Source organism: Bos javanicus, chromosome 15 (assembly GCF_032452875.1).
Source record: "Bos javanicus breed banteng chromosome 15, ARS-OSU_banteng_1.0, whole genome shotgun sequence".
In the NCBI taxonomy this organism is placed as follows: domain Eukaryota; kingdom Metazoa; phylum Chordata; class Mammalia; order Artiodactyla; family Bovidae; genus Bos; species Bos javanicus.
Window position 1 is genome coordinate 33,650,393 of NC_083882.1, and position 14,124 is coordinate 33,664,516.

A 14,124-nucleotide genomic window follows, 5' to 3' on the forward strand; every position below is an offset into this window, starting at 1 on the left:
CTCGCTCAAAAAAATTTAAAAACACACAGACTTAGAATTGCATCCCTGGTGGCTCAGATGGTAAAGTGTCTGCCTGCAATGCGGGAGACCTGGGTTCAATCCCTGGGTCGGGAAGATCCCCTGGAGAAGGAAATGGCAATCCACTCCAGTATTCCTGCCTGGAAAATTCCATGGATGGAGGAGCCTGGTAGGCTACAGTCCATGGGATCTCAAAGAGTCAGACACAACTGAGCAACTTCACTAAAATTGTATCAACACACGCTCTCCTGTGGCAAATGATCCAGACATAAATACTAGGTACAAAGAAACTATATGCTAACATATGTATAACCTTTGTCAGTGAACATCAGAAGCAGCCATAATGATTAATATATATTCAGTTACTGATAACTAGCTGTGCCCTAAAGGGCATTATCAAGACAAAAATTGTGCTGCAGAGAAAAGCTATACACAATGAGAAAATAAACTGCAAGATTAAAGCATGCATGTTTAATACTGGGGAAAATCACAGCCCTCCAAAATTTCTCCACATTTCTTATAAAAGCCCTCTGCACTCAACTAAAATTAAAATGATATTAAAAGGATAATATTCGCAGAGTTTACTTAAGTCGTTTCAGCCACAGAAACTGCATTGGAAACAAATGTTCAGAGTAATTTTCAAAACAAAAACAAAAATCTATGATGACATTCATGATTAAAGGTCTGTGCAAGATACATTGTTCTACGTTCCCAAGGACTAGGGAAAAAAAACCTCGTCAGTTTTTAGTTTGCAGATAATCAAAGGATTTTGTATCCCAGCAGTTCAAATCTTCTGGATCTTTTCACCAACAAGTACTGGATTTTCTTTTCTGATTGTCTCAGCAGCCATCAGTCTTTAATTGTAAGAGCAGTTGTGTACATCTGAGTAATGGTGTACACTGCAGTAAACATTTCCACCTGGCATTCAAACCCAGTAAGTCCCACTTTCTTCCTGCACATGAAACAAAGACTCTTTTTCTGTTTTGGTTTTTCAAGAGACTTGGTTTTCTCTTCAGACGGCTGCTATGCTGTTTCTGATACTGCAGTTTGCAGGTCATCTGTTTCCAGTATTGCTTTGTCCATAGATGTACTGTCCACTTGGGGAAGACACTACAGATTCTGATAAAAGTGACTGATGTGATACAGGGCTTGGCTACATGGATGAAGATGTAGCGTCTAGCGCTGACTGAGCTTCTGGGACACTGCCATCTGTGCTCTGGGCTGGTAAAGACTCAGACAGACTAGAGACAGAAAGTACAGGGGGGCTTATTCTACCATCACTATTCTGAACTACTATTTGAAGATGTTCTTTATTGCGCACTGAACACATGCCATTCGTACTAGGGTTGCCATAAAATCTGCAGCCAGCAGAACAAAGCACAGGCACTTGGCTGTGATTAGTTTCTTAAGCCACGTTCCCCTGTTGCCCACCTGGTGATGGCTCGCTCTGCCTGACACGCTGCCCACTGCCACCGATAGCCACCTCTGAATGGGGACAGGTGAGGTCGCCGAACCCTGCTCACTCCAGGCCCACTGCCACCGGCCCCTCGCTACTCCAGTGTTCTTGCCTGGAGAATTCCATGGACAGAGGAGCCTAGAGGGCTACAGTCCATAGGGTGGCAGAAGAGTAGGACATGACTTAGCGACTAAACAACAACAACAAAATTTGACTTCAAAACACCAATTCTCACATCATCCCTACAAGAGAAAACATTATTTATTCCTATTTTCCTTGGGAATAATCCGGGTACCTAAGCTACCTGAGATGAATGATTGAAATGAACCATAGGTAAAATGTAACACTGCAGGACCTCTTTCGAGAGTACAGACTAAAATGAATCCAGTTAACATGCTGTCTGTGTTTTACCCCTGCAGATCTCCTACCCCGTCAGAGTAACTGACAAGACGTCTATTCAGAATGCCAGAGAGACTGGAAATGTCGCTATAGACCCTGAAGACAAATGGCATCAAAGAGCCCAACAGCTAAAGGTCACTTGCTAGATTGAATTTTAAGTGTGTTTCAAGAGTTACTGCTGGATCTAAGTGATGGTCTGTGGCTGACATCTTATCACTTAAGGGTTTATTCTTATGCCTGAGAATAGTTACCTACCTTCTGATGGGTAAGACGACTTCTGCCCAGATGGGCCATTACTTGCTCAGACAGCCAACCCTACCCACTTTCCCAAAGTTCTCCTTCCTAGAGGAAAATCATTACATCACTCTGCAGATATTCAGAGGAATGGCCTGGAAACAATACGGCAGGTCCAAAACACTGTCCGATCCTATACTGTTCCCAAGTCTGTTTCCTGGGGACTTCCCTGGCAGTCTAGTGATTAAGATTCCATGCTTCCATTGCAGGGGGCCTGGGTTTGATCCCTGGTCAGGAAATAAGGTCCCATATGCCACACAGCATGGCAAGATTAAAAAAAAAAAAAAAAAACAGGTCTATTTCCTTTTGGAGTTATCAGTCACATAGTATCCCTATGTGATGGCGGGGGGAGGGGCACAGTCCTTAAAAATGGATGGGAAACCCCAGAGCCTCAATAAACCTTCACTGGCATAACATGACAGCCTATTACCTAGTAATTTAGCATGATGACATCCCTTTGAGGGCCATGGGTTTACTACTTTGAAATCACAATGTTGTTTCAGGGAAGATTTTCACGAAACTGTCCTCACTGACTGTTTTTCTAGAAGAATCAAGAAAAGGTCTAGCAGCTGATTTCTTCTTGAACCAGTATATAGTGTTATGTGTAGTAGTGATTCTTGGACCTCCCTGGTAGCTCAGACAGTAAAGAAGCCACCTACAATGCAGGAGACCCCAGTTCGATCCCTGGGTTGGGAAGATCCCCTGGAGAAGGAAATGGCAACCCACTCTAGTATTCTTGCCTGGGAAACCTGATGGACAGAGGAGTCTGGCAGGCTACAGTCCATTGGGTCGGAAAGAGTCAGACACGACTAAGCAACAAACGTTTTCAGAAGGAGAAGCCCTTTGAAATCACCCAGCCTACAGAGCCTGTTGACATCATTAGTTAGAATCATGTTCAAAGGAAAAGCAATAATAAGAATAAAGCGCATTCCTGGGACTTCCCTGGTGATACAGTGGTTAAGACTCTGTGCTTTCAATGTAGGGGGCATGGGTTCAATCCCTGGTCAGGGAACTACGATCCCACATGTTAGGTAATGCGGGGGTGGAGGGGTGGGGGGGTGGGGGGCGGGAAGAAGAAGAAAGCTCATTCCAGTTTCAGAAACATTAGAGAAGAGGGACAGCTCAAATCATCTTTTTTTTTTTTTTTCCCCCGCTACAGTGGCCTCCAGGCTACTTTCAGAGTTGCAGAAAAAGAAATGAACTACAAGGGCCATCCCAGCTGCAAAATGCTATGAATCTAAGATCCTTTATCTCTAGTTAACTTAAATTACTATGGAAAACACACTTGAAGCATGTAAGATTCTCACAACCTCTAGTTTTCACACTTGTCACTATGAAAAATTGGAGGCATCTCAGCCAATGATAAAAGAATCAAGGTAAAATTGGGGTGCTTGATGCATGGCATGACCCTAGGCAGAGACAAGAAAAAACTTTGTAAGAAAAAAATCAGAAGAAAGCTGTTTCATCTCTGAGTGCCCTAGACTTACTTGGTTCTAACCCACTCCTGAGTGAAGACAGTAAGAAGAGAAACATCTAAAGATTGTTGGACCCAGAAAGATGGCTACACAGAGCGGCCCAAGGAATGTTTCCCTTTATTTAGAAAGGATTTCCTAGCTGCCCGCTGCACCCAACACGCTGACTGGATACTCAATGTACAAACCTCCAGGCTGCCTTCCTTATTTTTTTCCCTTTGGCCCCACAGCATATGGGATCTTAGTACCCCGACCAGGGACTGAACCCATGCACCATGAATTCAAACTGCAGTGTCTTAACCACTGGGCTGCCAGGAAGGTCCCCAGGATGCCTGCCTTTCTTCTCTCCAATTACCCAGCTCCACTGCCTTTGCTCTGGTTCCCCTCCTCCTGCCTCTCCCACCGCATCCTGTCATGCCTGTGGTCAGGACCACTCCTCCAGGGTTTACCCCGTTTGACCTTTGTCCCATTAGCTGCTGTCTGTGTTTCTTTTGTACCAGCTACTCTCTAAGTTCCTTGATAATTCCCGTAATTTTGTATGAACTTTTCTCTCCACTTCCTAGGACATTGCTTTGCCCAAAGCTGATACTTGATATTTAATGGTGTACTCAGTCACTCAGTCGTATATCACTCTTTGCCATCCTGTGGACTGTAGCCCACCAGGCTCCCCTGTCCATGGGATTTTCCAGGCAAGAATACCGGAGTGGGTTGCTATTTCCTTCTCCAGGGGATCTTCCTGACCCAGGGATCGAACCCACATCACTTGCGTCTCCCGCATTGGCAGGTGGATCTCTTACCACTGTGCCACCCAGGAAGCCCAGTGGTGGATTAGAAAACCATTTATAGGTCATTTACTGAATCTTAAGTGAAAATGGGCCTCATTTTAAATCTGTTTCTTAAAAGGTGACTTTCAAAGAATCTACACATCCTTTAATAAACATACTCTAACCATGAGCAACTCTTACTATCATAGAGATACCTCTATATGAAATCAAAATAATTCAGACAATAAATAATTATTGAATACCTACTATGTTCCAACCAGCAGCTTTTAGGTGCCTGGCCCCAAAGATATAGGTTTTTTAAAACTCTTCAGAAAAAAATAGAAATAAAACTTAACAAAAGACCCTTTTAAAAATGGTTCCTACCCTTAAGGAGCTCAAAACAGTTATGTAGTCATCAGAATTCAGTGATATGAAAGTCAGCATAAAATGCAGTATAACTAAAAGAGCACCTAATTCTGCCCTAAAAAGATGGGAAAAACCTCTCGAAAAGGCATGGCATCTAAGCTGACCCTGGAAAGTGAAAGTGAAACTGAAAGTGAAGTCCGACTTTTTGTGACCCCATGGACTGTAGCCTACCAGGCTCCTCTGTCCGTGGGATTTTCCAGGCAAGAGTACTGGATTGGATTGCCATTTCCTTCTCCAGGGGAACTTCCCAACCCAGGGATTGAACCCGGGTCTCCCGCATTGTAGACAGACGCTTTACCCTCTGAGCCATGCCAAGCAGACAGATGAGAGCAGAGGAATGAAAGTGGGGGGAGTCTAGTCTGCCCTGAGAGTTTTGCCTGGAGTTCAGTGACTAAAGGGGAAAGGTGTGAGGAGGGGACAGAGGCTGGGCAGGCTAGCCGGGGGCCAGGAAAGGCTCTCTATGTCAATTAAAAGATTTTTGGCAACTAAACACTTGTGCCACAACTACTGAGCCTGTGCTCCTGAGCCCAGGAGCTGCAGCTACTGACGCCTGAACTTCTACAGCCTGTGCTTCTCAGCAAGAGAAGCCACCACAGTGAGAAGCCTGTGCACATGTGCCACGAAAAGGGAGGAATGTATCCAACTCACAGATGCAAGTCTCAAATGATTCAGACCAACTAAGTGATGATGGGACCAGCAATAACAGTTTAAATGACAGAATGTGTATTTGTGTGTCTGTCTACATATGGAGAGTGAGTGACCCACAGAGAGAGAGAATGATGAAACGTGCCAAAATGTTAAAAAGTGAATCAGTGAAGATATCTAGGAGTTCTCTGTGCTATTCTTGCCATTTTTTTCTGTAAGTTTGAAATAATAGTGTAAGTGTGAAAAAACATAAAGTTAAAGAAAGTGGTACCATAGGATTTAGCAACTAAGAGGTGGTTGGTGGCCTGAGCAGAGCAGTTTCCCTGGGGCGGTGAGAGTAAGGGTCCACGTGCAGTGTACAGGGGTCAGGATGACAGCGGGGAAGATGAAGACCAACCTGCAGTTTAAGATGCTTGGCGATGGATTACAAGATGAGATGTTTGGGGATTTTTTTGTTTGTTTTTTAATTTTTACTGGAGTAGTTGCTTTTTCAATATTATAGACAACTTTGCCGACAAAGGTCCGTATAGTCAAAGCTCTGGCTTTTCCAGTAGTCATGTACAGATGTGAGAGTCGGACCATAAAGAAGGCTTAGCACTGAAGAATTGATTCTTTTGAATTATGGTGCCGGAGAAGACTCTTGAGAGTCCCTTGGACTACAAGATCAAACCAGTCAATCCTAAAGAATCAACCCTGAATATTCATTGGTAGGACTGATGCTGAAGCTCCAGTACTCTGGCCACCTGTTACGAAGAGCTGACTCATCGGAAAAGACACTGATGCTGGGAAAGATTGAAGGCAAAAGGAGAAGAGGGCAGCAGAGGATGAAACGTTTAGGTAACATCACCAACTCAATGGACATGTCTGAGCAAACTCCGGGAGATAGTGAAGGACAAGGAAGCCTGGCGTGCTACAGTCCATGGGGTCGAAGAGTCGGGCTTGACTTAGTGACTGACCAACAACAATAGTTACTGTACGATGTTGTGTTAGCTCCTGCTGCACAGCAAAGTGAATCAGCTATTGTGTACATGTATCCCCTTCTTGGGGGGATTTCCTCCCCATTTAGGTTACCCCAGAGCACGGAGTAGAGTTCCCTGTGCTATACAGTAGGTTCTCAAAAAGAATCATCTGTTTTCTAGATAGTAGTATATGCGTCAATCCCAATTTATCCCCCACTCCCACTGAAGAGATGAAGTTTAACCAGAGAATGAGGTCAAGTAAGGAATTGTTTCTTTTTTTTTCTTTCTTTCTTAATAGAAGAGCTTTAAACATTTACTTGCTTGCTTCCCTGGTGGCTTTACAAGGTCTTTACCAGATGGTAAAGAATATGCCCACAATTCAGGAGACCTGGGTTTGATTCCTGGGTTGGGAAGGTCCCCTGAAGAAGGGAACGGCTACCCACTCCAGTATTCTTGCATGGAGAATTCCATGTACAGAGGAGCCTGGCAGGCTATAGTCTATGGGGTCGCAAAGAGCTGGACACAACTGAGTGACTAACACTTTCACATGCTAGAAAGGATAAGAAACTAGAGATATAGGACCAGAAAAAGAAAGGTGATATGCTGGAAACAAGGTCCCTGAGACCATTTAAGCCTGTGTATTTTCACTTTAAAAATGAGAAGGTCATTCTCATTATTTTCTGTATAAGGCCTTACCCATGCTTGACATCTTTATCTCGAGTAATCCATCGTCCTTTACCTGTCCATGAGGTTCTATCACCCTGAATTGTTTTGTGCTCTCCTGTGAATCTTTTCCAGATCCCATTTCTGTTGTGTACTCAGAAATGTACAGAATACTTAGCCAAGAGTCGGAGCCCAGGGGGCCAGTGTAAGAGGGCACACTTTCACCTGCAGAAGAACCTTCCCAGGAGAGAAGCATGTGGTCAAAAGGAAAAGACGAACGTTCCCCGGTTAAGGAAGGCTTCAAAGGGATGAAATAGGATGTTTTCCTTCTTCTCTCTAAAATAAAATAACTCTTGCCTCTCTAGATAAGAAATGACGGTGTGAAAGATATGTAGCATCTTTGACTTGTTAACGTCAAAGTTCTCGTAATCCCACCCTAAGTTATCTTTCCACCTTTCCAAAGAGCTATTCATCGGGTTTTGCCTCCAATGCTTTCAGCAGAACTATGATGCATTTATTCATCCAAACACAAAAAATTAGAGCCAGTTAATGTCTTCTCTAAATTTTATTAATATTATTGGATGGAATGTATAACCCAGACTCAAAGAATATGTGTTTTGTTGTTAAGAAACACAGCACACTTGGAGAACAGATGTAGAGAATGGACCTGTGGCCACAGTGGGGGAAGGAGAGGGTGGAACAAATTGAGAAAGTAGCACTGACATTTACAGACTACCCTGTGTAAAGTAGACAGCTAGTGGGAAGCTACTACAGAGCACAGGGAGCCCAGCCTGGTGCTCTGTGATGACCGAGAGGGGCAGGATGAGGGGTGGGTGGGAGGGAGGCGACATACATATGTATAGTTATGATTGATTTGCGATGTTGTACAGCAGAAACCAACACAACATTGTAAAGCAATTATCCTCCAATTAAAAATCAAATAATAAAAAAGACAACACAAACTTCAGAGCTAATCTTGGAGTCCAGGCATAGCCCTCAGGACTCTCGGGTTGATCAGGGTGGTTAAGAATAAGAATGGCTTTTGTTTTAAAGCAGATGAACATTCCGCTTTTGCTGAGATCGAAGTGTGCATTCTCCCCTCTGCTTATGTCATGTAAACCGGAAAGTCATGAAAAAGAGTCAGCTGCTGCCCTTCTCAGGGTTGGTGGCAAACTTTCCTTGGATGGCACAATACGGAGGAGCATTAAAAACTGAGTACAGATCTTACTAAGAAGCTATCATCCTAGCATCAGGCATCAGGAGACTCTGGTGCTAATGTCCCAGCCACAGGACTCTGCTGTGTGTGTGCTGGAAAAACCTACTGCCATTAAGCAGTTATTCTGAGTGCATGTAGTCTGGACTGATTGTGAGTGTTGCTAACAAAAGAATCCCAGGGAGAGGGGGATGCAGTAGAGGATTTCAGTGCTGATGGAGATTAAATAGCCTGAGAATGGCTTTGTATATTAACTTCAGGGAACTCAGGTCTTGCCCTAAAGAGTGACACCTGATGCCTCAATTGTAGGTAATACATCTTTAGTAAACCTCAGATTTCAAGTAGGCTGCTCGGAAGGTGAGACAAATCACATCCAGCCCATAAATGTCTTTCTTTACGGAGACTGAAATGCCATCCCTGGGTACTCACATTTACGTGAATAGCAGATTTAACACTTGAGACAATTGAAGTTTCTCACGAAATGATGAGTCCTTGGCCTTGTTGACAAAGCGCCCCGTGAAGAGCACTGCTGTCGTCTGAATTGTCAGCAGAAAAGGTATAACGTGATTAAGACCAAGTGGTAAGCCAAGACTTCGGGTCTGGTACTCATTGGTGGAATGACTTCAGGTCATTTCTCATTGGTGGAAATGAGAGAGAGAACTGGACCAAGCACAGTCAGATGGTAGCAGAAGAAGAACTCCTGGTCACTTATTTTTCCAGCAGTTAAAAAGCTGAACAAACATGGATGGACCTAGAGATTAGCATACTAAGTGAAGTCAGGAAGACAGATACCATCTGATACCAGTCACATGTGGAATTTAAAATATGTCACAAATGAACTAATCTATGAAACAGAAACAGACTCACAGACACAGAGAACAGACTTGAGGTTGCCAAGAGGGAGGAGGAGTGGAGGGATGGCTGGGCAATCTGGGATTAGCAGATGCAAACTGTCATAGATAGGGTGGATAAACAGCAAGGTCTTACACTGTCTAGTACAGGTAACTATATTCTTGTGATAAACCAGAATGGAAAAGGATATTTAAAAGCATGTACACAAAACACACACACACACACACACAAAAAAGGCATGTACATATGTATATGATTCATTTTGCTGTACAGCAGAAATTGACACAACATTAAAAGTCAACAAAAAAGGCTAAACAAATACTGAAAAGAATAACATCAGCATCAGTAAATATCTATAGATCATCGCAAAAGTGGATCTTTCTTGACCTTCAAGAACAGTGATAATAGCCATAAAAAGAGCCACTGTGTTTCATGAACACACCTGTAAGAGTCAAAATAATTTTCTTCTGGATGCATTACAAGCAAGGATGCTCTTAGGCTGTGCACTGGCAGAGCCTTCTTGCCCACATTGTGTCCATGCAGCTCAGTATACTGCATGGAAGGAAGGACCCTTTCAACTGAAATACAGAGAAGGAAGTTTTTCTTTTTTGGACACTGCAGGTAAAAACTTTAAGGAGCTAATCAGAACAATCTTCCAGAAAGTTCAAAATCTAAGGAGAACGTACTCTAAATTTCAAATTATAAGTCACTCTTACATGAAAATCTGATATAAGAATATTATATATTACTATTTTAAATTCAAAAATCTCAACCTTATTATAATGAGATATCATGAGAAATAGAATGGCACTAAATGATATTATACAAGAGTAGTATTATACAGTAGTAGTATATTTTACAGGATTCTTGGCAATTATATCAAAAAAGTGAAATATCCCTAAAACAATTTGAGCAAAAACATGATTTATTCATTTCAAGGTTTTTTTTTCTTGAACAATCTGTGTAATTTGCGCTTTTTCCATTAACCTTGCATAGATACAGGCCACAGAGGCTTTTTATATGTGTGTTCAGATGGGAAGAAATATGTTGCAGTTACACAGCACATGGGGGCATATGGTTCTCTGACTGTTTTCAGTAAGCATATAATCATTCTTTCCAGAGGCCTCTTAACTCAGCTAGTTTTTCACAAAGTAATGAGTGCTTTATTCCTTGGGAAATATGTCTAAATGGCTTAGTGCAATATAGTTACATAGTGTATCTATTATACCAGGAGTACATTGTGTTGTTACAAGACTTTGGAAAGCATAAAGACTGTTCTGAAATTGAAATATTTCCCCCAGATGTTTGATTGCCTAAGTACAGGCTATATTAAGGAACAGAAGCAAAACAACCCTTGTGGTTTCACAGATGTCCCATCACCATGCAGACTCTTTTATAATCCTCTGAATAAAATCTAATTTGTTTCATCTGGTGAAGAGGTCATTTCTGGCTTCTGACCTATATGACTAAGATCTGATAATGTGAATTGTATTTCATACTAAACTTGTATTTAGTGGGTAAAGTAAATCGTTGATGTTCTTTCTGGTTGAGATTTTTAATATTTTTCTTAGTTAAGACAAATGTGCGTATTTTGACGCTGATTTGCACTTCCTCTGTATGCAGCTCTTTAGAGAAAAAGCTGCTTTCTCCCCCTATGTGGTAATACTTCATTTTACAACATTTTAAGTCAAAGACTTGCCCTTAATATAATGCCCTTTCTAAGCTATTTTTTTTTCTAGAAATTGCCAAGAGGAAGCACTCAGCTAATCACCCTCTCGTTACCTGAAATGAGGAAAGCCCCCTGTGTTCTCTTTATCTCCTTTCAATCCCATGATCACCTTCCTAGAAGTCTCAAAACTCCCAGTTTGAGAAACACTAAAATTTTTGTCTTTTAACTTTACATTAAATTCAGTCTTTTAACTTTACATTAACAAAAAATATCTTTTTAGGATTACCAGGAACACTGGTCTCAATATGAACATGAAAAGTCAAGCAGTGGACCCAGAGGTCAATCTTCAGAAACAACCAATGGCCAGCAACCTTCCAGAAAACCAGCCAAGCACAAGATTCGAAAACAGCGTAGACACCGGCATGGCCCAAAGTCTTTGGTGACTGAAGAGCTGGTTGTCAGTCAAGGAAACCAGAATAACACTCCCAGACATCAGCAAAACCCAAATAAGCCTATTGATACTGAAGTAACACAGGAAACAGTTGTGATTATGAATGCCACCAACGATGATTTACAATACTCAAGTGTACTGAGAAGCCAGGATCCCACAGTAACCACCAATCAATTTGCTCCACTACACCAGGTTTCTGACAAAGTATTATATAAAAATCCTGCCAGGTATTACCCAGTGATGAACGCTAATAGAGAAAGAGGACACAACGACCAAGAAGAGAAAAGGTTTTCCTACCAGCAGCTACACATCGACACTCTATCCGATATGCACTTGAACTATCTTCATGAACTTAACAAGAAACACCCATCCGGTAGCCAGAAAGGCTCTCAGTCTGTTTCTAACATAAACAGGCAAGCATCAACCGAAAAGAAGAAGCAACCCCAACTGGCTTATACAGAGACAAAGTATAAGAACTTAGAAATATTATGGTAAGAATTCCCTGTTCTCAGGTGGTTTTCTGGAGAAATGAGAGGCTAGAAGAGGGAGGGATGGGATGCTGGACAGAGGGGTGGGTTCATGACAGTGGTCAGGCAAGAGGAGAAATTCACCTAACGGCGTCCTTAGCTCTGGCCTTCTACCTAAAATAGTCCACTTTTCATGTATTTATTTTCTTCTTCCCTGTCTCTAGCTTTTCCACTGTAGTTAAACCAGAGACTAGCGGGGAGAAGGACAGAGGGACCCTATCAAAAAAGATACAGTTTAAAAAAAAAGATACAGTATATCTTGAGAACTGCAAGTAATATTTGGAGGAAACAAATTATCTCCAACCCTGTAATGGTCAATCTTAAGAAAATAATCTAAAATGCAGAAAAAATTATGTATGTGCAAAAATATCACCATTTACAGAAATGACAATAATTGAATAAAGAAATGTTTAAGTAAATTATATTAAATATCATGGAATTATTTAAATGGGCTTCCTTGGTAGCTCAGACTGTAAAGATTTCACCTTCATTTTCCTCTGGGGAAGGGAATAGCTACCCACTCCAGTATTCTTGCCTGAAGAATCCCATGCACAGAGGAGCCTCGCATGCTACAGTCCACGGGGTTGCAAAGAGTCAGACATGACTTAGTGACTGAAAAACAATACACCCTTTAAAATTATGCTTCTATAGGGAGAAAATGTTGTTATTGTTGTTTAGCTGCTAAGTCATGTCTGACTCTTGGCGACCCCCATGGACTATGGCCCACCAGGCTTCTCTGTTCATGGGATTCTCCAGGCAAGAATACTGGAGTGGGCAGCCATTTCCTCCTCCAGGGGATCTTCCCCACTCAGGGATCAAACTCTTATCTCCTGCATTGCCAGATGGATTCTTTACCACTGAGTCACCTGGGAAGTCCTTATAGAGAGAAAATAGTGAGGTACAAAATTTTACCTAAAAGAGTATGAGCTTCACATATGTGTTAAAATGTACACAGAAGATGGAAAATCATCCAAAACATCAATAATGTTTTCCTCTGGCAAAAGAGTTTGGGATTATTTTTAATTTCTTCTTTATATATTCTGAGCTGTCCAAATTCCCTACAATGTATATGCATTACTTCTGTAATTAGAGAAATGAAAAGTTATTTTTAAAATCAAGGGGGATTTCTTGATGCCATTCAATCAAATGTATTTATTACATGCCTGATACAACTGAATATAGGACTGAAATGTTATAGAAGATACAAAAGTAGTATGATGCATGGGAACCCTCAAGGAGCTTATTTTCAAAGTAGAGAGACAATTTTAACACGTATGAATTAATCAGCAGACATTTCAGTGCTCCACTTGGAGGTGTGGAATGTACATTTAACAAGATTTAGAATTCACTTCCTAGAAGAGATAGTGATAGATAGATAGCAGGCATTTTTGTCTTTTTTTCCCCGACTTTAGAGGGAGTGCTTCTAACATTTTGCCATTAAAAATATTTAATTTTTAGTACTTAGGGAGATATAGAGGAAACGTCCTATTTTTTTGCAAAAATCTATCATAAATAGATGCTTAATGTTATCAAATACTTTTTCTGCATCAATTGAAAATTTTTCTCCTTTAATTCTTTAATGTGGCTAAATGTATTAACAGATTTTCTACCCTTCCACCAACCTTTTACTCCTAGGACAATCCCACCTTGTCATACTATTTTAATAAACTGCTTGATTTGATTTGTTAATGCTATTTAGGATTTAACATTCACATGTAGGAAGTGAGACTGGCTTAAAATTCTCCAATCTGTCACTGGCCTTGTCTGGATGTGTTATCAATTATACTAAGATTATACCAGCCTTAGAATAATTCCCTCATTTCACATCCTCTGGGATACACAATTGGAACTGTCCCTTGAAAGTTACATAGAATTTTTCAGTAAATCTATTTAGTTCACATGTGTTTTTTTGTTTGGCCTTTCTTTTGTTGTTGTTTGTGGGCAGATTTTAAACTTTAGACTACTTATATTTTTTGTGATACTCAAATCTTATTTCCACTATCTTAATTTGTCCTAACCACCCTACTTTTTTCTCATATCATCTTTTAAAAAAAATATTATCTATTAAACTGATAGAACTTTATTACCTTTCCCCTCTACTGATTTAGAAATGCATATTTTCTTTCTATTCTTTTTTTTTAACTTACATACTTAACTAGTCTAGTGTTAAATCAATATTTCTATTATCCTGCAGACACGTTCAAAATCATTGGATTGTTCTAATCCAGTCACCCTTTGTGTCATACATACTCTTCTCATTCAGCATCTTATATCTCCTAATTGCTGTTTTATTATTGTTGGATAGAGTCCATGCTG

The 14,124-nt window shown here is 41.1% G+C and overlaps 1 protein-coding gene and 1 pseudogene across 4 annotated transcripts in view; one reads left to right on the plus strand and one right to left on the minus strand.

Moving 5' to 3' along the window:
- Window positions 1–14,124, plus strand: part of JHY (junctional cadherin complex regulator) — an 81,452-nt gene that overhangs the window by 47,335 nt on the left and 19,993 nt on the right. For 3 of the 4 annotated variants that reach the window (XM_061440634.1, XM_061440632.1, XM_061440631.1), the window contains exons 4-5: window positions 1,894–2,007; window positions 11,111–11,772. In XM_061440634.1, the coding sequence (XP_061296618.1) occupies window positions 1,894–2,007; window positions 11,111–11,772 (776 nt within the window). The remainder of the gene's footprint in view (window positions 1–1,893; window positions 2,008–11,110; window positions 11,773–14,124) is intronic. The other variant, XM_061440633.1, reaches the window with a different exon arrangement.
- Window positions 732–1,433, minus strand: LOC133261874 (AN1-type zinc finger protein 6-like; annotated as a pseudogene).